Here is a 23,727-nt window from a genome sequence, read left to right as displayed (position 1 = left end):
GCATCAGTCCCTCCAATGAATATCCAGGGTGGGTTTCCTCTAGGATTTACTGGTTTGATCTCTTTGCTGTCCAAGGGGCTCTCAGGAGTCTTCTCCAAAACCACAATCCAAAAACATCAATTCTTTTGCACGTGTCTTCTTTATGGCCCAACTCTCACATCCATAGAAAAACCATATCCATAGAAACACCCGTAGAAAACCATAAAACATCGTTAGAAAACCATGACTTTGACTATAAGGACCTTTTCCCTGCTAGTCTTTACTAATATGACAGGCAAGCAATGAAGCTGGATTTTTATTTTGTTAATAACTTTTAATTTTACAGTTGTTTTGCATTTATAGGAAAGTTACCCAGATAGTGCAGAGGGTTCCTGCCTGTCCCACACCCCCACACCCAGGCTCCCTATTATTAGCATTTTGCATTTGTGTGTTCCACTTGTTACCATTAATGAATGAATCCTGACACACTGTTATTAACTAATGTCCAGGCTTTAAGCAGATTTCATTAGTTTCTCCCTAATGTCCCTTTCCTCCCCAGAAGCCCTCATCACATCTGGTTGACCCCCCGCCTTAGGCTCTTCTCCTGACAATTTCTCAGACCTGCCTTGTTTTGATACCTTTGACGGTTTTGAGTTGTTTTTTTTTTTAATTTATTGGGGTTATAGTTGCTTTACAATGCTGTGCGAGTTTCTGCTGTACAGACAGAGTGAATCAGCCAGATGTACACATACAGCCCTTCCCGCTTGGACCTCCCGCCCACTCCCCCCATCCCACCCTCTCGGTCATCACAGAGCACCGAGCTGAGACCCCTGTGCTGTGCAGCAGGTCCCCAGTGGCTGCTGTATGCGTGGTAGTGTATATATGCCAATTCCAACTGAGATGGTTTTTGATGTTCATTCCTGTGTCTTTGGCGGAGGCCGGAGCTGACCCTGGCTCTGTGAGTGTGCTGTGGGCGTCCCCTCCCTTTTATCCCTGGTGGTCTCAATGGTTCCCCCAGAAATCTGAGTGGCCCTGAGATGGTGAGCATGGCCCTCACCGAGCATGCACACAGCCCACTCGTACTCATCTGCTTTCCTCTTCAGAGAACTTGCGGCTGGGTTTTCAGGTAGATGGTGCCGAGGGTTCAGGGAGCAGAGCTGATATTGACATTGGTGTTCCCGAGCTCGGGGGGAGATCCAGGGAGGGCCCAGCCAGGGAGCCGGGGGTGGGGTCGGTGAGCAGCTGCAGGAGTGGCACCAATCACCTTTGGGGAGCAGCAGGGGTCTCTTTGCCAGGGTGGGCCAAGGCAAGGTCCTCTCACCCCCCGACAAGCACAGAGGGACCTCTGCCCCTGTGCTAAGAGCCACAGGCCCAGACCCAGTCCCTGACCACAAAGAACAATAGACGGAGCCCAGCCAGCATCAGCATCAGCCGCCCTGCCTGCCTCCCTGGCCTCCGCCCCTCCGCCCATGCTCCAGGTGCCCCTCAGCCGCCCTGGCTGCCACCCCCCACCTCTGCCCCTCCGCCCATGCTCCAGGACCCCCTCAGCCGCCCTGCCTGCCTGGGGCCTGGGCCGGGACTCTCCCGACCACAGGGCCTTTGCACTTGCTGGCCCCCTTCTTCCCATCACTCAGGTCTCAGCTTGGAGGTCACCTCCCCAGACAGATCTTCTCAGTCAAAGAGTCACCTGTCCCCCAACCATATCACTCTCCGAGCTTGCTTTATGACATGGCAGATCTGAAAGTAGCTATTCGCCCCTTGTGTATCCTATGGGGGCCTCCACCACATCAGCTGCTCAGATCTGGAGCCGGACTGGCCCTCCCTCCTCTCTCCGCCAGGATTGTGCCAGGCTGGCACGCAGGGGGTTAGTGAGCATCCGTGATAGGAGCGAGAGGGGGTGTGGGTGGGCAATGTGGATGGGACCATATGGGCCTTCCCCACCGTCGGGGAGACAGCACCACCTGCTACTGGGGGCGGCCGTGCCATGACCACCCCTCAGCGCCAGCTCTGGGCACAGAGCTCCGTCCGCGCGGTGGGGACACAGGTGAGACCGGGGGTGGACAGGGGTAAGTTTTTCCCAATGACAAGGGGTCGCCTCCTCTTTGACCAGGACTGCAGTTCCAGCCTCATCCCCCTCAACAGCATCTCCTACAGGACCCCAGACTCTCAAGGTGGGCCAGCCTCCAGAAACCTGGGCCTGCATGGACATCACGTGGGGGGCTGGAACCAGTGACCTCGGGGACCCTCTGCCTTAGAGACCCACAGACCTTCTCACCTGGCGGTCTCAAGCTGCCTGGCTCACAAGGTTCTCAAACAGGGAGTGGGGCAACGATGGGCACCCTCATTTTTCAGGGAGAAGCAGGCTCAGGGGTAAAACAATGGTCCCACCCATGCAGCAGTAAGAAGTGGAGCCAAATCTGAACTCAGGCCCATGCTGTGCTCTGGCCACTCAGAGCCAGTGCTGTGTGACCTCGGGCGGAAGGCTTCACCTCTCTGAACTGTTCCTCGCTGGAAAAAATGGGGATGATAATAACAGTACCTACCTTTCAGAATAATCATGAGGCCCACACGAGAAGCCATGTGCTCAGGGCTCAGTGGGGCAGCCTCTCACATGGCAGGTGCCAGGCTGGCAGGACAAGAACCTCCACTCCTGGCCCAAGGCCATCCTCCCCCGAGCCCACCCCAGCCTTCCTGAGTCATGGTGGCATTCTGGCCACAGGAGAAGGGGGCCTACCTGGTTCTCTCTGCCAGGAAGAAGCTGCTGGACTGGAGCTGACGTCCAGCCGTGACAGCGCAGGTCCCGGCTAGGCCGCCATGACCACGGCCCATGGAGGGCAGTCCAGAGGTCACACAAGGCCCCTGCCCTGCTCCCGCCTTGCCAGCATCACTCTGGGAGGTACCAAGAGCCTCAGGCCCAGGAGGAGCCGAACTGGGGACTGACTTACCACCTGTCTGCCTTCCCCCCTCAACCACCAGGAAGGGGCCAGAACTTCTAGAATCCATGAACTGTCAGCTCCTGGGACTGGCACATGGCTCCCCCAAGGGGCTGACAGCCCCTCCCTGCCCCTTCCCTGCCCTGCTTCCCCACTCACTTGCGGCTGCGATTTTGAGGAAGATTCTGGCCTGACTAGCAGCCCTCTAGACGACCCCAGCCCAGGGGAGGCTGGGAGTGACAGGTGAGGGCACCGGGCCCTGGCCCTGCCCAGGGAGGGGCCTCTGACGACAGCCGCACAGCGTCCTGTTGGAAAAGCCTAGAGCGCCCCTTGGGCCCTGGGTAGGGACGCTCCCAGGGCCGGGCTCGGGGTGGGGCTGGCAGGGGCTCTGACCTCCAGCAGGTGGCCTCGGGCTGGCCTGGCAATAAATCTTAAGTCTGCTCTTGCAGCAGGGACAATACCCAATGGCCACACGTTGTTCTCCTGACATTTGAAGAAGCCGCCACGGGAGAAAGGACTCGATGGCCCAGAAGGCACACAGGTGCGGAGGCACCCTGGTGTCCACTCTGAGGAGGCAGAGACGCCCGATACCCTTTCTCTCTTTTCTCCTTGGATATAGAAACTTGGGGTTTTGCCAGAATAATACTGCCTGGAGTAAAGACTACATTCCCCAGCTTCCCCTGAAGCTTGGAGCAGCCATATGACTGAAGCCTGGCCAGTGAAAGCCAAGCAACACCTAGTGAGTACTCTGGCCAATGGGAGGTAAACAATGCCTTCCCTGTGGCTTCTGGGAGATGTCCTGTGGAGCTGGGGACCTGCCTGTCTTCTTTGCTGCTGTTACATGGACTGTGGATGTGATGATTGGAGCCCAGGCAGCTATTTTATATCATGAGGTCAAACCCATATGATGACTATGAAAGAGAAAGATGGGAGGAAGCTGAGTCCCCAGTGAATGTGAAGCAGACTCATCAGCCTGGGCATCCTTTGCATGAGAGATATACATCTTTACCTTGTTTTAAGTACATTTATCTTGAGTTTTCTGACCCTCATAGCTGAGCTGAAGGCTGACTCAAAGAGGGAAAACAGATACCCCGGGAAAGTTAACTGGAGCCAAGATGAGCTATGAATCCAAATCCATTTGCTTCCAAAAGCAATCTCAAGGTGGGGGTGCAGGGATGAGAACTGGAGGGACCCAATCAGATGTTGATGGAGTTTGGGACGCCCCAGACTAGGTATGGTGAGCTATAGGGAAACCGTTATCATTGCTCCCACTCCTGCCTGTCTCCTTCCAGCAGAAAGCTCGAGACAACCCTAGAAAATTATGCCCGTATTTCAGGGACCATGACTTTCTCATACTCACATACCTGGGTAAAGGTAGCACTTCTTTATCCAGTTCTCAACCTGCCCTCTAGCCTGCAGAGAAAGAAAGTAAGCATGTTGGCGGGGAGCCACGTCCCCCAGGGCCATCGTCTGTCAACAGGGCAGCAGTCATAGCAGTCTCTTAGATTCAGCTTTGTCTAAACTCACGCCTCACCACTAGAGACTTGGGGCTTTCCCCTGACCCTCAGTCTCCCCTCCTGTAAAATGGGGAGCGTAACCACCAGCCTAGCAGAGTCACTGAGAGAATTCAGTGTGCTGATGGGTAGAAGAAAAGCTATGACTAACCTAGAGAGCATATTAAAAAGCAGAAACATTTCTTTGCCAACAGAGATCCATCTAGTCAAAGCTATGGTTTTTCGGAGAAGGCAATGGCAACCCACTCCAGTACTCTTGCCTGGAAAATCCCATGAATGGAGGAGCCTGGTGGGCTGCAGTCTATGGGGTTGCATAAAGTCAGACACGACTGAACGACTTCACTTTCACTTTTCACTTGCATGCATTGGAGAAGGAAATGGCAACCCACTCCAGTGTTCTTGCCTGGAGAATCCCAGGGATGGCAGAGCTTGGTGGGCTGCCATCTATGGGGTCGCACAAAGTCGGACACGACTGAAGTGATGCAGCAGCAGCAGCAGCAGCATGTATGGATGTGAGAGTTGGACCATAAAGAAGTTGAGTGCCGAAGAATTGATGCTCTTGAACTGTGGTGCTGGAGAAGACTCTTGAGAGTCCCTTGGACTGCAAGGAGATCAGACCAGTCAATCCCAAAGGAAATTAGTCCTGAATATTCATTGGAAGGACTGATGCTGAAGCTGAAACTCCAATACTTTGGCCACCTGATGCAAAGAACTGACTCATTGGAAAAGACCCTGATGCTGAGCAAGATGGAAGGCGGGAGGAAAAGGGGATGACAGAGGACGAGATGGTTGGATGGCATCATGGACTCAATGGAGGACATGAGTTTGAGTAAACTCTGGGAGTTGGGGATGGACAGGAAAGTCTGGTGTGCTGCAGTCCATGGGGTCGCAAAGAGTCAGACACGGCTGAGCAACTAAAATGAACTGATGAGTAGAAAGCACACAACTCATAGCAAAATATTTTATGTCCTAAGTTAATACATGTGAGCAACCCATGGAGATGTCCCTTTAACTCAGGAATTTCCAAATGTTAGAGCATTGCCTGGAGGTCTGGTTAACACCTAGACTGCTGGGCCCTTTTCCTGGGAAACAGGTCACATTTTGAAAACCACTGGTTTAAATCAAGGCCCCGAAGACAAAAGTGTGAAATTGAGCCCTTTTTTAAGATGACTTGAGCCTAAGGAGAAGAGGACAACAGAGGCTGAGATGGTTGGATGGCATCACCAACTCGATGGACATGAGTTTGAGCAAGCTCTGGGAGTTGGTGATGGACAGGGAAGCCTGGCATGCTGCAGTTCATGGGGTTGCAAAGAGTCAGACACGACTGAGTGACTGAACTGAATTGACTGAGCCTAAGATTGGTTCTGGAGCCAGACGGTTGGATTTGAATGGGAGCTCCAACTCTTGGACGCTGTGAAGCTGTGTGACCTTGGGCAGGTAGCCTCCCTTCTCTGAGCCTTGACTCTTCACCCGTCATGTGGAGAGAATTAGAACCCAGCTCAGAGCTGAGATGCAGATCAAAGTGATGTGAGCAGGTGCCCAACACGTGCATCTCTTCTTCCTCTTCCCCCCACTGTTATCGCCACCACCATTATCACTATCATCTTACACAGATAAACACCTTCTCAGCAGGGCGAGGAGCTCACTCTCTCCCATCCAGCCAGCAACAGTAGGTCCCGGATGCACACCTTACCCAGGACCAGGTTCACCGCCAGCTCCCTGCCTTGCATGGTCCTCGTGCCTGGGGAAGGACCCTCTGCCCTCTAAGTCCTGGGCAGGCACGTCAGGGCGGAGGGCGTGGTCCCGTCCTCTCAGGTGGAGTCAATCCTGAACTGATGGCCAACTGCTCCCGGACCGCCTGACCCAGCGTGCGACCCAGCAGGGACGGAGGCACCAGAAGCCCCTGGGGTCCTCAGTCAGCTGGACCCACCTTGGGCTTGTCGCTGAGGTCACTGCCACCTGCTGGTGGGCAGTGGTACTACAGTCAGGGGTGCCCTTGGCCACCGCTCGGGATGACCCAGCCCCCACCCGTCCTCCTATTACGCCCAGAGCATGGGAGGTCCCATCAGTCCCACCCTCACAGAAAGACGTGCAGCCCTGGCTGTGGTGATCAAACGTATCGATTTACTGATTCACCCACTGTAAGGTGTATGATTCGATGGGTCTGTATCGATGGGTTGTGCGCCATCACCGCATCAGTGTCAAAACGTTCTCGTCACCCCAAAGAAGACCCACACCCATTGCCAGTCTCCCTCCAGCCCCTGGCAACCGTCCGCCTGCTTTGCGTCTCCACCGACTTGCAGATTCTGAGCATTTCATATAAACGGGATCCTAAGTGTCTGGGCTTTTGTGTCTGGCTTCCTTCTCTTAGAGTAATGTCTTCAGGATTCATTCACGTTGTATTAATAGCATTTATCCAAACATCATTCCGTTTCATGGCCAAATACTATTTCATCGTATGGCTATAGAACATTTTCTTTCTCCGCATCAGCTGATAGACATTTGGGTTAATTCCATCCTTTGACTATTGTGTGCGCAGGATTTTGTGTGAACCTGTGCTTTCGATTTCTTTGGGCACCTACCTAGGAGTCGAGTTGCTGGGTCACAGGTGACTCTAAGATTGTAGAGAATACCCAGATGGTTCTCCATAGTGGATGTACCACTGTGACCACTCCTTGGTTTCCTGCCTGTCCTTGGGGATCCTGAGGGTTAGTAGTACAAGCTCCGGGGCCCAAGAGACCTCAAGGAAAATGCTTAATCTCTCTGAGCAACTTTCTCATCTGCAAAAGCGATGAGAGGATGTAGCTGACACTGTCGGGGTTCCAACATGCAGACCCCAGGGCTTCCTATCACAAGCTCCTGGGTTTCTTTGTCTGAGGGGAGTGGGCCAGAAGTTCAGCGAGTGACTGACACTTTGCTGGCGGATAAATAGGTCACATGCCGTACCCCTTGGGTGGGTGATGGGTGGGGGACCAGCAGTGAGTATACTTTAGATACTCACTTACTTAAAGATTTTTCTTTTAAAGCATGGGCTTTGCAGCTGGAAGCACATTTAAAAAAAATATTTATTTACTTATTTGACTGCGTCGGGTCTTAGCTGCAGCATGTGGGTCTTTTATCGAGGAACACAAACTCTCTAGTTGAGCTCAGTAGTTGCAGCACACAGGGTTAGTCACTCTGCAGCATGTGGGATCTTAGTTCTCCGACCAGGGATTGAACCTGAGTCTCCTGCATTGCAAGACAGATTTTTAACCGCTGGACCACCAGGAAAGTCTCTCAATTACTTACAGATTAAGTCTGATTATGTGAATGAAAATCACAAGGTGCTATGGGGGAAAATATCCCCAATTTTGGATACAATGGTCACAGAAAGTCTCTCTGAGGAGGCAACACCCTGAGAAATGAACATCAAGAAGCAGCCAGTGAGGCAAAGGGTCAAGAGAAGACTATTCCCAGGTGGCAGCATGTGCAAGGGTCCTGTGGCAGGAAAGAGCCTGGTATGGATGCAGCAGAGGGGCTGGAGTTAGGGATGGGAGAGACAGCAGAGGAGGTGGGAGACAGGGAGGAGCTAGAAGAGCATCCTGGTGAAGAGATGACCCTTTTCCAAAAACCATTAATGCCTTTTGCATACTTGGACGTTCAGTCTGCTCTCCTAAGACAAGAATTTGAGTTTGCATGGGAAGAGTTTGTGGAGGCAGAAAGGTCATTCTTTAATGTCTTGTAAAGAAAAAGGAACCCAGTCCTAAGAGTCAAACAGATGGGGCAGGTTTCTCCTGCCAACCTCCTCCCCTTCACGTATTCTGCCAGTATCCTCCAGGGGCTCCAGGGGTGGCCCCAACCTCCTGGGAGAACTGGGAGGTCTGCCTCACTTGGTCGAGGCAGGCTGGCCTGGCAAGGGGTTCTCTGCGGAGGAGGCGACAGGCTCTAGAGCCCACTACCTGGGCAGGAGCCCCAAGTCCAGTCTGGCCAGCTCTGCCATCTTGCCTGTGTCCCATATCCACTGAGAGTCGTTTCCTCGCTGAGCAGTGGAGACCGAACCCCTGCCTCCCAGGGTTGTTTGCAGACGACCTGAGACGTCAGACAGTGTGAGTTTGGATAACTCATGCGTTGCCTGGAATGGCCTGACCTTGAGTCCGTGCTACGTGAGGGGGAGATTTTAACCATTCTCACCGCGATGATCTCCGCCTCGGGCCACAGTCGGGTGGTGACAACACAGGTGACCTCAGAACCCCTGCCACCTGCGTGCCAGGCGCCAGCCTCCGTTCCTGAGCTGCGCTGCATCTTCACGACAGCCCTGTGACGTGGTATCATTGTCGGCCCCATTCCACAGAGGAGGAAGCTGTGCTTACAGAGGACGGAGAGCCATACCCAGCCCCAGAGCCCTTCGGTGGAGCATCAGTCAAGGTACCTGGGTGGGGGGGCCTCGATGGAGACTCAGGTTGGCCCAACCCCAAGGCCTGTGGTCCTAAACAGCCCTTACCATGAAGCCAGTCCCTCCTGGACACCATATCGCTCCTCCATGCTCCCAGCCGTTCAGTCTTCACCTCGCCATGTCCCAGGGTGGCTCCAAAGGGAGAGAAGGAAACTGGCAAGTTCTGATTCTCACAGAATCATCTAGATGCTGGCTCTTGACAAAGGGGTCCAGACTGATGGTGCCCCATGGTCCTAACTGGAGCTGCCCCACGTTCCCTGAATTTCTCTAGGCCACTGCTCCTAACCACTCCTTTAGAGTGGTGCCTCTGTCTCCCATGAGGCTGGAAGCTACTGATGGACAAGCATAAGCTGTTTTATCTGTGTGAAGGGCCTGACATTTGGCTGGTGTAAACTCAGTGGATTGATGGTAATTGAGTGGATAGATGGATGGATGGATATTTGGGTGGATGGAGAGTTGAGTGGATGAATAAGTAGATGGATGGATGGATGATGGATGAATAGGTAGATAAATGGATGCATGGATGCATGGATGGATGGATGGGTGGATAGAAAGATGAATGGATGATAGGTAGATAAATGGATGCATGCATGTTTGGATGGATAGAGAGACGAATGGATGAATAAGCAGATAACTGGATGGATGGATAAATGGATAGATGGACAGATTGATGGATGGAAAGATGAGTGGCTGATAGGCAGATAAATGGATGGATGGGTGGGTTTTTGGGTGGATGGAGAGATGGATCAGTAGGTGAATGGATGAATAGCCTGCCCAATGCATAGAGTTTCCCAGGAATACCCACATCACTATCAGTACTGTGTGTGCCCCATGACACTCTCCTTTTACTCCTCACCACTGAGCCCATTAGAGGAGAGCACCGCATAGCAAGTCCCTGGGGAGGCTCACCCCGTTCTTGGTGGGTCTCCCAGATCTTACCCGTTCGTGGCTGTGCAGCTCTTTTCATAGACCGGTCACTGTGTCTCCTCAGTGGATCGGGAGGGTTGCTGTGGGAGCCCATTTGACAGATGGGAAGATCGAGGCTGGGAAGGGGAGGCAGAGCTGATCCTGGGCTCTTACCGCCTGTCATGAGACCACAGATGTGGCCGAGGTCATATTTGAACCGGTGGATGTGAATCCAGCACCTGTCCTGTCTCTCTCCCAACCCAGAAGCCCGTCTCCCAACCCCCATTCCGAGGGATGGGCGCACCACCCACCAAGACGGCTCAGGCGCAAGTGTGGTTGCCTGGACGTTCCAGCTACTGCAGCCAAGGGGATTGTGGGTCAGCTTCAGGGCTGTATCTGACTCTGCCGTGGAAGGCGGCCCAGGCAGGGTTGCCCTCCAATGGCTGGGCGCTAATTATAAACACACTTTTTCACCTTTGAGAGTCTTTCAACCCCCTTTGAACCTGCTGTGGGGTTCGAAAACCCATTGCCAGCAGATGAAACTTGGTCACCCAGAGCCTGTCCTGCCTTGTCCATCGGAGGCAGAGTGGGACCACAGGGCCAGGGCTCAGGGGCCAGCAATGAGTCCTCAGTCTGCTGGCTTCATGAAGGCAGGGAGTGGACTGGGCTAAGCAAAGTGGCTCACAGCCCCAAGCCTGGCCAGCTGACTCTCCCTTATATGAGCTCTGGGCAGGCAGGCATGACCAGCCGGCCAGATCCTAAAGATTCTTTATTCCCCCAATCTTCTCAGCACGGTTTATTGAGCATCTCTGATGCTCTTCTCAGCTACCTACTTTTGATGGGGAGGACAGTAAGACCAGTGCCACAGGTCCCGCAGTCAGGGCGCTCTATAGCTACTTTTAATGTTCTTTTATCATTTTATCCACTTTTTTCAGCTAAGACAGCAAAAGAAATGATTTATTGTACACGTGCTACATTCAGCCACAGCTGTGAACAGAACGAGTCCAGAACGTCACAGGTCCAGGGCAAAGGGCCAAAATGGGCCGTGTTGATACGAGCAAGGTCGGTCTCTCAAAGGTGGGTGAAGAGATAAGATGGTCATAAATGTTCTAGATCCACTGAGATAAGTTTAGACAGGAGGCACGCTGTCCAACAATTTGTTCCAGGGTCTCCAGTCTCTGACTTCTCTTGTTTCTGCTCCATGAGGGAACACGCTGGCTTGGACCTCTGCCTCACCTTTTTTTTTAAGTTTTTTTTTTTTTTTTTTAATGTGGGGACCATTTTTAAAGTCTTTATTGAATTCGTTACAATACTGCTCCTAGTTAATGTTTCGATTTTTTGGCCGCAAGGCAGGTGGGATTTTAGCTCTCCAACCAGGGACGGAATTCCTGCGTTGGACGGCGAAGTCTTAGCCGCCGGGATGCGAGGGGGGTCCGCCCTCACCTTTCTTATTTTGTGCTTCAGCCTGTGGTTCTCTTCTCTCCACCTCACTCTCACGGTGGGGACGTTTCTCAGAAGGTGCCACTAAGGCCGGGAGCCCGTGGATCCGCTTTCAGGCGCATAATTTTGCAGCGGCGCATTCACAAGTGAGTGTCTCCTAATCACTGTCTGTTTTCAGCACTTTTTCCTCGTCCAAAATCGAGACTCCATCCTCACGAGCCGCTGACTGCCCCTGGCCCTCCCCTTGCCCCGGCCCCCGCCACCCTGCCTCCTGTCTCTACGGATTTAACCGCACGTGCACGATGTAGGTGGCCTCAGGCAGGATTCGTCCCTCTGTGTCCGGCTTCATTCACTGAGCGTCTTGTCCTCCAGGCTCATCCACACCATAGCCCGAGTCAATGTCCACCTTCTTCAAGGCTGAGTAATATTCCATCATACAGTTGGACAACATTTCACTTATCCATTCATCCATCGATGGACACATGGGCTCTTTCTACATTTTGATGGCTGTGCTTAACCTCGCGAGCAGTGGGGTGTGGTGAATATCCATCGGAGCCCTGCCTTCGCTCTGTTTGGGGCTGTACCCGGGGATGGGGCTACTGGACCAAGTTTCAATTCTATGCCTCACTTTTTAAAACATTTTTAATTTGTATTCATTTATTTTGGCTGCTCTGGGTCTTGGTCGCTGCATGTGGGATCTAGTTCCCTGATCAGGGATTGAACCCAGGCCCCCTTGCATTGGGAGCTCAGAGTCTTAGCCACTGGACCAGCGGGGATGTCCCCTCTGTGCCTCCCTTTTCAAGGAACCGTCATCCTGTCTTCCACGGTGTCTGCCATGATTCAGGTTCCTGCTCCTGCAGGTGACTGGCCCAAAGCCCCAGATCCCCCTGATGGCACAGACCTGCCCCATGCCCTCCAATCTCTTCCCCCGCCCCCCAACTCCTGCCCTGCCCTCCTTGGCTGGGCAGGTAGGGGAGGCTGTTCCTAGAGCCTCCGGGACTCCCCGTCCCAGCTCAGGTGGCATGAACTCTCGGAGCTCAGGGACCTAGTCTCCAGCCTCTGCCGCTGCAGGTTGAAGCAGGATGGTCCCCAGTGCTAGCTTCACTGGGCTCCATTCTCATCCTGGTTTCCTTCTCAGGGGCTCCTGCCCATTCCCATGGCCTCCTGCGTGCAGCCTACAGCCCCTCGCCCAGGAGGGCTCTCTGGGGACTTGACATCTCACGAAGGAGGGAAGACAGCATCGACACAGGACCTGAAGCGGGGTTCAGAGGGCTGGGGGCCTCCTGAGGGTGAGGAGGTGGAAGGAGGAATAAGGCTTTTGGTGGGGTGTGGACGGGGATGTCCCCAGGCATGTCCCCAGGAGTGCCAGCCCAGAGCGTTGCTCAGGGCTGACCCGTGCCAGCTTCCGCATCCTGCAAACAGGCCGATGGGACAGAGAGAAGCCACGGTGGCCAGTGGCTCTGAGGTGGGTGGGCCGTGATCCCTGGGCAGGAGGAAGAAATGCCTGCCCCAGGAGGATCCCCCGGCCTCCCAGGGGCCGGGTCAGGGGAGGCCGAGGGGAGCAGTGGCAGAACCACCTTCCCCATGCACCCGACTTGGACCCTGGAGCCCTGGCACCTGAAAGCCCCTCGCCCTGCAGGGACCTCACCCGGCTGGCACTCAGCCTCCCTCCAGGTGCGGGGTGCCATGTGCAAGGCACACCTTGGCATCCTCGCCTGAGGGGTAGGCGGGGCTGCAGCACTAGCCACACAGGTGAGCCCCTCCCCGCAGCGCGCTCTCGAGCCCAAGGCCATCTTCCCAAAGTCCCGGGGACACAGCGGTTCTTAGTGACGTGGGGCCAAGGGCTAGATTCCACTACATGACTTTGTTGCTGTCGTTCAGCTGCTCAGTCGTGTCTGACTCTTTGCAGCCCGTGGACTATAGCACTAGTCTCTGGCTTCCCCTGCTTCTGCTCCACGGAGGAGCAAGTTTCACTTGGACAGCCTTCCCTGTCCTTCACCATCGCCCAGAATTTGCTCAAACTCATGTTCATTGAATCAATGATGCCATCCAATCATCTCATCCTCTGTTGCCCCCTTCTCCTGCTACCTTAACCTTTCCCAGCATCAGGGTCTTTTCTGATGAGTTGATTCTTTGCATCAGGTGGCCAAAGTATTGGAGCTTCAGCTTTAGCATCAGTCCTTCCAATGAACATTCAAGGTTGATTTCCTTTAGGACTGACTGGTTTGATCTCCTTGCAGTCCAAGGGACTCCTAAAAATCTTCTCCAGCACCACAGATCAAAAGCATCAGCTCTTTGGTGCTCAGCTTTCTTTATGGTCTAACTCTCACATTCATACATGACTATTGGAAAAACCATATCTTTGACTAGATGGACCTTTGTCAACAAAGTAATGTCTCTGCTTTTTAATATGCTGTCTAGGTTTGTCGTGGCTTTTCTTCCAAGGAGCAAGCATCTTTTAATTTCATTTACTTACTTACTTAGTTCAGTCGCCCAGTCGCATCCGACTCTTTGCGACCCCATGGACTGCAGCACGCCAGTCTGCATTTACTGAAGTGTTTTTAAATGGACGTGAAATGCTTGTTCCCTTTGGGGTCCATTTGCATTGCTTAAAAACCAAAAAGCTGGTTTGGAGGCAGTGTCTGCGGTTCAAAAGCAGAAAGGGATGGGAACGCTCGTGCAGGCCCCACTTTGGAAATCCCCTGCAGCCCCTTCCTGGGCTCCCCAAGGTGCCCCCACGGCCCACGTTAGATGAGCCTGGTGTTGGCAGCCTGGTGGGCCCTGCAGATTGACGTCCTCAGAACCCTCCCTGGAGCCCACGCTTTCAGCCTGTGGACTTCCTGCGCTCCCCCCTCACTCAACAGAAACAAGGTCCCTCTCCCTTTGGGGACCACCTGAGCGGCAGCACAGCCGGGGCCCTTGCTCCCTGTACAAGCTTGCTCGGGCAGCTATGACAAAGTTCCACACACCTAACGGCCATAACGACAGAGACGTGTGGTCTCCCAGTTCTGGGGGCCGGACGCCCAAGGTGTGGGCAGGCAGGCCATGTGGTGGTGTGGTCCAGTCTCTCCCCTAACTCCTGGTGCCGTGCAGTGATGTCTGCTGTACAGAAGCGTCACCCCAGTCTCTGCCCTCATCCTCACCCGGCACCGACCTTGTGCCCAGGTCTGCCCTTGTCATCCCCCTTCTTACAAGGGCCCGGTCACCCTGGGGCAGAGAGTGCCCAGCTGCAGACGGCCTCACCCTAACTTGATCACATCTGCAATGAGATGTGGCCAAGTTCTGAGGCCCCAGGTGGGCACGGGGCAGGACTTCAACATGTGAACTTTGGGAGAAGTGAGTCAACCCACCACGCCCTCCTGTCCCACACCCAAAACGAAGCAGCTTGGCCTGCAGGGGGGTCCAGACTGACCCAAGCGTGTGTGCACGCGTGCTGAGTCATTTCAGTCCAACTCTTGGTGACCCTACAAACAGTAGCCCTCCAGGCTCCTCTGTCCATGGGATTTCTCCAGGCAAGAATACTGGAGTGGGTAGCCATTCCCTTCCCCAGGGGGTCTTCCCGACCCAGGGATTGAACCCTGGTCTCCTGCATCGCAGGAAGATTCTTTACTGTCTGAGCCACCAGGGAAGGCTGCAACAAACCACGTCACCTCTCTGAGCCTCAGTTTCTCAGGCAAACGTAGGCACGCTCAAAGCCTTGGTGGCAGGTTAGGGGGATGAAGGAGCTCTGGAATGGCTCTAGGTGGCCCGCAGCCCAGGTGCTCAGAATAGTCCACGGAGAAGCACACAGCTGCAAGGTGGAGGGAGTCTGGGGAATATCTACACAACGTAAATCTCTTCCTTTCTCTCTCTCCACACGTGTGCACACCTACGCACAACCAGGAACACACAACCACACGCATATGTAGATTCACTCACGCACGCACGCACGTACACACACACACACACACACACACACAGGCACACGCCCACGCGTGCTGCGTGCTAAGCTCTTTCAGTCGCGTCCGACTCTGTGCGACCCGATAGATTCTAGCCCACCAGGTTCCTCTCTCCAGGGATTTCCCCAGGCAAGAACACTGCAGTGGGTCGCCATGCCCTCCCCCAGAGGGTCTTCCTGGCCCAGGGATTGAATCTGCGTCTACTGCAGATTGTTTACTGCTGGGCCACCTGGGAAGCCCACATCCCCCCCACACATGCAGACACTCGGGGAAATTCACATACACACACACACACACACACACACAGAGGCGTTAGTCTCTTCTTCCCATCCAAACAAAACATCTAGTGGTTAAAAAAAATAGTAACTTTCAAAACCAGGGAATTGAAATGTGTCTTTAGCCCAGTTTCTCAGATACAATCATACATCTTAAGACATCAGTTTGGCACAGATTCCACCATCATCACAAGCAGATTCTTTCAAGTAAAACCTTCAAGTGTGTCTGCAGGCTGCATCCTCATCTATTAAATAACAACGTAGAGCAGAATACTTTTAACGTTTTGATCACCCCCCGCCCCCACCCCATTGTCCCACAGCACCTCCAACAGCGGGGACCCCTTGCTCCAGCTGATCCTCCCCCTGTGGGCAAGGGCGCTCCCAGCCGTAGCAAACGCACAAGTGTCCCGCTTACAGCAGTCCCCTCCAAGCCAGGACGGGGGCTCCTTGCTGCGTTGACGTGCTGGTTGTTTGAGATAAACAGGAAGGGTTGGGGGTGTATTCCGTTGGCCTGGGCGGAGCAGCCGGCTGCCAGGTGGGAAGAGCGAGAGCACGGAAGTCAGGGGTGGAGCCTTGCACGCCCCGGGTTGGCTTGGACGGCGGGGACTCCAGGCCTCTGTCGTCTGGTCTGCACCCCGGTCCTGGCAGCCCGAGCTCGGAGCCGGCCGCGGGGCGGGGACGCTCACGGCCTCCGCTCCCTCCCCGGGGCGGGAGCTAAGCTCGGCCTCCCCGGTCCCGGTCCCGCGGCCTCCTCTGCTGCCGCCGCCGCCGCTGCCGCATGGAAGCGGCCCTGCCGGGGGGAGGAGGCCTGGCCTGGCCGCCACGCAGCCCGGCCGTGCCCAGGAGCAGCCGCACCATCTCGTGGTCCTTGCGGTCCAGCACGCGAGGCAGGAAGAGAGAGGACTTCTGCGTGCGGCGTGTCTTGAAGCCCCGGCGGGGCCGGCCCTTGCCGTTCACGGACACGTACCACAGTCTCTCGGCGCTGGGCTGGCGCCGAGCCCCGCGCCCGCTGGGCGCTGTGCGGTACAGCCGGGAGGCGTAGGTGTTGTAGCCCAGCTCGTGGATGCGCTCCACGAACTCGCACTCAGCGTTGTAGCTCTCCTGCGGGGCGGGCGGGGGCCGGGGTCAGCGCACAGAGCCCCCCGAGGACGCAGGCGGGGAGGGGAGCCCTGGGCCGGGGTCTGGGTGGGGTGGGGTGGGGACCGCCCCGTCTCCCAGGCGGGCGTCTGGACGGACAAACGCAGAATGGAAGGAGCTTTTGCCAGCGCCCCCCGCGGGCTGCTGTGGGGTGTCTTCAGTTAGGGGGCTGGGCAAGGGGCAGGTATGTCTTATGCCAGCCTAGGCTCTAGTCCCAGCTGTAGGTGAACAGACACGCCAAGCCCCCTCCAGCACTGTTTCCACCCCCCCCCCCCCCCGCCCCACACTGTGCCAAGGGGCACAGGGACAGCTGGCCAGGAGGACTGGCCTCTTCTCTGGGAACTGACCATGAGGTGGGAGACCCTCAGGACCCCTCTCCATCAGCAGAGGGGGGAAGGGTGCAGGTGGCCCAGTGGACCGCAGCCCCATTCTCCGGGGTCACAGGCTGTTCGGGGCCAGACCTACAGACTGGGAAGCTTATGATCCCCGAGGACCTCAGGAAGCAAGATGGGAAGCGCCAGCCATCTCTCTCTGGTGACTCAGGGGCCCCGAGGCAAGGCTGGAGAGCATCGGGGGGAGAGCCTCCCCCCATAACCGCAGCCCCTCCTCTGTGCTCTGCCGCCCCTCAGTGGATGCTCGGGGCTCTTTGGGTCTGCCTACGGATGCCACTGCCTGAGATTTTACAGACGGGGAAACTGAGGTCCAGAGGGGTGCCAGACCCCAAATCACAGAGGGATCTGATGCCCCTGAGGCCTGTGCCCACCCCCTGCGTGTTGTGGGGCCCTCTGGGGTGGGTAGGTGGGAGGCCTCAGGACAGACCTGCCCCACCCGCATGCCGCACGCTGCTTCAGCATCTTACACCTGCCGCCCCACCCTGGCCCACATTGAGTGTCTGTGAAAACCTCGGCAGCTGAACCAGCTCTCCTCCCAGGCCCCTCTGTCCTGGAGAAGGTACCTCCTCCCGGGCTGAGGCCCGTCCTGCAGGAAGCCTGGTGGGTTTGCTCTTTGCTGGGACACTTGGGGGCGGGGGCCATTGAAGGGACACAGAGCTGTGACAGGGGCTCAGGCCCTATAGGAGGGCTTCTTGGGGGCGGAACATTGTTTGCACCTTGAGGGGGCTCCTGGATGGGGGGAGGCTATGGGTAAAGGGCCAAGACGAGCTAGAAAAAGGCACCACAGACGCACCAGCACGGCAGGTCCCAGTGCCTGTCCCACCCCCGCGGTCCCATCCCAGACTCTGTTCCCCAGGGGCCCTCCCCAGAGCCACCCCAACCCCAGGGTCCACCTGCTCAGACTGTACTCCTTGCCATCACCCTCGTCCTCAGGGAGGCTGCTCCTCCTTCTCAGCTTTGCCAGCTCCTGGCGCTGCTCCAGAAAAATCAGCCAGGGCAGGGCAGAGGCGGGGACCAGGCAGAGGTGCACAGGGAAGGCAGGCACCCTCCCAGTGGGGTGACAATTGAAGGGGAGGGCATGTTCCCGTGGGGCAGGAGGGGGCAGGGGCACCCCAGGCAGTAGAGTACAGGGAAAGCGTGGGGTCGGGGCTGGGAACAGCAGCGCTTGTTCTAGAGAAGCCAAGGGGTCCGGAGCCTGAGTGGGGATGGGAGCTGTGAACTGACGGTCGGAGGAGGAGGCAGAAGGTGGTCTGGGTTGCTCCACTGTGAGCTGAGCTAAGGAATCTGGGTGATAATCTGGGGGCGATGGGGCATTCCTGGAGGCCATTAGGTGAGTGGATTTGCAGTTTAGGGAGATGACTGATCAGTACCTAGCACAGAGTGTGACATATGGTAAGTGCCCAGGACACTGAGGAATGAATGCCAGGTGGATGGAAGGAAAGAAAGGTGGATGGATGGGTGTTGATGGGTGGATGTGTGAATGGATGGATGGACAGACGGATAGATGGATGGAAGGAGACAGGAGGGAGGGAAGGGGGCTGTGGACTGGAGGAAGGAGACCTGGAGGCCAGTAGCTGGGTCCCGAGACTGCTGTGACGGTCCAGCTGGGAGAGGACGAGGGCCTGAGATATAAGGGCATGGGGCGGGGTGGAGGGAGGCCAAAGCTGAAGACAGGGATTCAGGAAGTGTGTTCGAGGACTTGGAGGCAGACTGAGTGTGCGGCTGAGAAAGAAGCAGGTGTCCACCAGGACTCCCGGCTGACCTTGGGTTTAAGTGAGTGGCTGGCGGGGTGACAACCACGGAAGGGGAGTCGGGGGAGCTTCTGGATTCAGCTGGAGGTGTGCTGCCCTCTGCCAGGTGGTCTCTGAGCCATCAGGACATTTGGGGGGACCTATAACTCTGAAGGGAGGTCAGGACTGGGATTGGGGGCTGTCAGAAGCAAGGGCCGCTGACCCAGAGTGGATGAGCTAGCCTGGAGGGCGAGAAGCAAGGTGATGGCAAAGACCAGGGACTCAGATAGTCAAGAGGCAGGGCAGTCGGAGCAGCACTCACGGGCAAATTGGGGCACCCAGGACGGGGACAAGGGGTGGCAGGGGTGGCCCCTGGGCTGCCTCACCTTCCAGCTTATCTGCAACATAGTGAGGCCTCCCATGCCAGGCGCTCTGCCAAGTCCCACCCCACCCAGCTAGACCACCGGGCTACCCGCGTGGGACCAGGAACCTCTCCTCTTGCGTCCCCGAAGCCAGCGCTGCCAGCTCTCAGAGACAGAAGCCATAGGGAGACTCTAGCCCACTGGGCACGCATAATTCTGCCCCCCAGGGTCCTGGCCTGGGTCTCCCATGGAAGAGATGGCAGCAGCCAGATGCTTCCTCTCCTGATTCCAGCTCTACCTGCCTTCCTGTGTGAACAAAGGCCGCCCCCGGTCAGTAAGACCTGCATAAGCACTGCACGCCAGTTAGGCCTCCCCTCACCATCAGAGATGCGAGGGACTGTGGGTGGGCCCAGCCCATTTCAGGAACAGAAAGCCACCGTCCACCTCAAGAAAAAGTCAGACCAGACCCTGGGCTAAGGGCATGTGTTTATAAACCACACTTGGTGTTTACAGACTAGAGGAGGCTGGGCACCCGAGGGTCCCTCTTCCCAGACATAGACTCCCCCAGGTCACAGAAAGCAAATGGGTATCTTCCTACTTCTGCATTTCCTTTAGCCAAACCGTGAAAAATCTGTGATGGAAAAAGCTGCTTAAAGGAGGATTTCCCTGAATTTCTTGACGGTGCTTTGCCTGACTTCAGACAGGCGGGGAAATGTCTCTGTTTCCCCTGCAAATGCAATCGAACGGAGGAGATGGTCCTTGCCTGCGTCGTCTAGGTGACGGCGGGGGGCGGGGGGGGAAGCCTCTCACTGCCCAGGGAGCATCAGCGGAATTGCATGTAATGACTAGTTGGAGGTAGGCAACTTCCTAGGACATGTATTTCACTCCATGTGTGCCCCGCCCCTGGGGGACGGACACCGCCAACGCCCACAGTCACAGGACCCCTTGTTGTATAGAGACCCAGATGGTACAAAGACTGGGCTCCAAACCTATGTGCCTGGGACGTGGGCCCCATCGCCCTCTTGGTTCCCTCCTACCGACTCACAGCTCTTGCCTTTCCGCCCTGTTCCTCACTCTGCTCTCAGGAATGCTCTGTCTGGGTGAGCCCACAGAAGACCTTTTGCCTCCTGGACACCCTTGCTTCATCCCCAGGCTCGCCAGGGTCCGTTTATCTTGGTAGAAACTTGGGGCACAACCTCTCCTCTCCTCCCAGTTACCTTGAAGGTGACCACAGAATGCCTGGGGAAGCGTTTTCTCACCCTACAGCACTGGAGAACATAGGATATCTCTACCCCGTCAGCTGGCAGCCGCCTCTAAGCAGAATCGGGCGGAAGAGCGCCGGGTGGGGAGCCATGGGACCTGGGGTGCTGGTCCCTGCATGTCCCCGGACAGAGCGTTACGCTGCCCGTGTCCCTGTGTGTCCTCTGATGTGTGTCCAAGGGAGCCAGCTGCTCCGTTTGTGCCCTGCCCCCAGCACGAGCCCCTGGACTCACCGAAGCATAGAGCCGACCCCTCTTGTTCATGGCCAGGTACCGCCCGGAGAAGAGCCCCTTGATGGCCACAACGCCCACCTCCACCGCGGTTATCTCCAGGATGCCTGTGAGGAGTCGGACAGCCTGTCACTCCCTCCACCTCCCACAGAGCCTGGCAGGGAGGGCTGAACACCCCATTTCCCTGCGCCAGCTCTGGGGGGGGTGGGGGTGCTGAGGGCAACCCACACTGAAAGGGGGTGACTTTGGAAGTTTGGGGGAGGGAGAAACCCCTGGGTGGAGGTGCAGAAGGGGGAACACCAGGGAAGGTGTCTGCAAGGAGAGGAACGCAAACCTGGGAGGGAAGGAAACCAGTACTTCCCCACGCTGGACGTGAGCTCCCTGGAGCCTCCCCAGCACTCAGTGAGCTAGTTTCATGATGGGCTGGCCAGACGCGCCAGCTGAGACTGGGGCTGAGGGACTTGCCCAAGATGGCACAGAGGTGTCTGAACCAGGATTCAAACCTCTTGAACGTGGCAGTGTCTGGGCTCACTGGAGTGCCTCTGGGGGCCTGGGAGGGGGAGCTGGGCCCTTGGCAAGGTCGGTTGATAATGGGATCCACCAGTGTATTGAGGGTGCCACCCAAACCTGCTGGCAGTGGGCGTGGGTGGGAGATAATTGTGTCGAGCCTGTAGGGTGTTGGCAGGGAGCTCACAAAGGGCAGCCGCCTGTGTTCACCCACTCCCCACCCAATGGAAGACAGTTTAAATCTCCCCTAATGCCTTCGGTTAGGACCGAGGGCACTTTTTTTTCTCCCTGGGGAGCCTGCAACAAAGCCCCACGTGAGGCCACGGTGCCCCTGGGGTAACAGCCGGTGCCCTCTCCAGGGGGCGCCTGTCGGGTCCAGCGTCTTGCCTCCGGCACATGTCAGCGATCACAGGGCCAGGCCGCCGGCCGCCAGAGGCTTGCCCGGAGCATGCGGGGGCCCGGGAGGCACAGGATGCCGGCCTCTGGGCTCTCTGGGGCGCAGGCTGGGCGGATTCCCCCCGCCCCGCTCCGTCGCCCCGTCGCGCCGGCCTGAAGACCATAGTACCCCTGTCTGGATGTGGGACCAGGGCGGCTCTGGGCCGCCCGCCTTGGATGCCTCAAGAATTTGGATGCTCTGCGACTCCCGGGAGTGGGAGGGGAGACTGCATTTGGACAGAACCGAAGAATCGCTACCAGGCGGGCTCAGGGGCTTTCGCAGTCCCGTCCCGCGCGCAGTGGACGCCCTGGTAACATTTGGCTTCCACCGCGCGGCTCCGGAGGCGTCTTCCGAAGACGCCCTCGCCGCGGCTTTCCTGGAGGAAGCAGAGTTGTCCGGCCGCCTCTGGAATACACCGCGCCTTTTCCTGAGCCCGGGGCAGGGGGAGGAGCAGATCACGGGGCGCAGCGGGGGACCCCGATTCTCTGGCCACACACCCCTCCCACTGAGCTCCTGCCCGGCCCCGAGCTCGGGTCTCCAGCTCCTCACTGAGCGGAGCTGCGTCGAATCCCCACGGCCCTGCGCTCCTCCTCGAGAAAGGACTCCGCACGAGCCCGGGTCCCCGTGGCCAGAGGAGCCAAACCTTGGGACCTTGCGGGACTCCGGCTCGAGCGCAGTCCGGGCGCGGATTCCGGCTGCGGGGCGGGGTGACAGTGTGTCCGCGCCCGCAGCACCAGGTGGACGCCCCTGCGTGCTCCTAAGCCGCATCCTGTGGCCCCCCGTCGGCGACCCAGGAGCTCATCCCGCCGGTCGCTCGGCGGCCGAGGGCAGAGGCGGGAGGGCTGGGGACTCCGGTCTGGGGACACGATTCTCTATCCTTGCGGTCGCCTCCCAGGATCCCCGGGAGTCCCGCTCTGTCCGGCGAGCTTCTTCCGCGCGCCGGGGAGGCCACCTGGGTGGCCGCGAGCCGGGAGGGCGGAGGGGATGGCGGGGAGCCCCGAGGTCGGCAGGAGCAGAAGGGGTCGAAATAATAAAGAGGACGATAAACGCCTTGTCCAGGGCCTTTTCTCCGAAAAACTCAAAGGGCTCATATTTGTCAGGACCACCGAACCCAACCGAGCGGGGAGTCCCCGGACGGTTTTCCTCACACCTCCTCGGACCAGAGGCGGCGGGGCGCCGGGGGCAGCCACCAGCCGCGGCCTCTTCGGACGTGCCCCCCCGCCCCCCCACCCCAGATCCCCTCTCTTCAGCTCCCAGACGTTGGGGGAGCCCAGGGGACCCCGGCGGTCTCCCTCAGGCCGCAGCGTTGGTCCGCGTCCCCGGGCGGGCACCCTTGCCTGGCCAGCCCCCGCGTGGGCACCGCTCCTTCCGGGGGCGCCGGACACTCACTGTAGGCACTGTTCTCCAGGCTGCCGTTGACGCGGCCGCTCGGGTGCAGCTGGAGGTGGTACTTCGTGGCGCAGTAGAGCTTGCGGCGCCGGGGCGCCCCGCCGAGGTGCTCGTAGACGCCGCCGCGGCCGCCCGCATCCCGCCGCGGCCGCGCCACGGGGCCCGCGGCCGGCCAGCCGGGCTCCAGCAGGCTGAGCAGCAGCAGCCAGATCAGGTCCATCGTGGCATCGCGCCCGCCTCGCGGCGGCGGCTGCAGGCGAGCGCGGCGCCCATGGAAGGGACGGCGAGCCGAGCCGGGGCGAGGTGCTCGGAGCCCGCTCCCGCGCCTGGCGGTGCCGACTCCGGCTCCGCGGAGCGGGGGAGGGGAGGGGAGGGGAGGGGAGGGGAGCGGTGGGTGCGAGGGAGGGAGAGGGAGACAGAGAGAGAGAGAGATCCTTTAATTTTCACCCCGAAACGGGTGAGATTTCCGTTGCTGCGCAAAGAGCTGAAAGAAAAGACGGTTCGGCAACAAAAGGCCGATGCGGTCCCCAGGCAGAGGCGCGGGAGGCGCGCGAGGGGCGGGAGGCCGGGCGGGGTGGAGAGCCGGGGCAGGGCGCGGCGTCCGGGCCGGGCGCCCCCCGCGCTCGCTCGCCCCCCGCGTGCCGCCGTCGAGCCGTGGCTCTGCTCCGCCGCGCGCCCCGCGCCCGTGCGCCCTCCCGGTTCTGAAAGGTCCCTTCCCCGCCCCCTCCCCCGCCCCCTCCCCCAGACCAATTATGCCTCCGAAAATTATAGACCGAGGTCTCGAGGCGGCCGCCCCAGGCCCTGTCACCCTCTCCCGCCCCTCGTCAATCCCCTGGCACAATGGGAACGCCGCCGATGACTGATGTC

The 23,727-nt window shown here is 57.7% G+C and overlaps 1 protein-coding gene across 1 annotated transcript; it reads right to left on the bottom strand.

Annotated features, from left to right (window-relative positions):
• Positions 1–15,516: 15,516 nt before the first annotated feature.
• FGF3 (fibroblast growth factor 3) lies at positions 15,517–23,080 on the bottom strand. Its single transcript, XM_086385706.1, has 3 exons — positions 22,861–23,080; positions 20,532–20,635; positions 15,517–16,518 (listed from the first exon to the last, which is right to left on the bottom strand). The coding sequence occupies exons 1-3, from the start codon at positions 23,078–23,080 to the stop codon at positions 16,132–16,134; spliced, it is 711 nt and encodes a 236-aa protein (XP_086241832.1). The 3' UTR covers positions 15,517–16,131.
• Positions 23,081–23,727: the final 647 nt, after the last annotated feature.

Source organism: Bos grunniens, chromosome 29 (genome assembly GCF_055505025.1).
Source record: "Bos grunniens cultivar Pamir isolate PY7600 chromosome 29, Bosgru_T2T1.0, whole genome shotgun sequence".
Taxonomy (NCBI): domain Eukaryota; kingdom Metazoa; phylum Chordata; class Mammalia; order Artiodactyla; family Bovidae; genus Bos; species Bos grunniens.
The sequence above is the reverse complement of the archived record's forward strand: the minus strand, read 5'-3'. Positions and strand labels throughout refer to the sequence as shown.

What these genes read in the sequence shown, in the direction of transcription:
- FGF3 (XM_086385706.1), bottom strand. Translation starts at nt 23,080, where the DNA reads ATGGACCTGATCTGGCTGCTGCTGCTCAGCCTGCTGGAGCCCGGCTGG. An exon ending in CCTGGAGAACAGTGCCTACA is followed by an intron (nt 20,636 to 22,860) that starts GTGAGTGTCCGG and finishes GACTCCTCACAG; the next exon opens with GCATCCTGGAGATAACCGCG. An exon ending in GGGGTCGGCTCTATGCTTCG is followed by an intron (nt 16,519 to 20,531) that starts GTGAGTCCAGGG and finishes CCCGCCCCGCAG; the next exon opens with GAGAGCTACAACGCTGAGTG.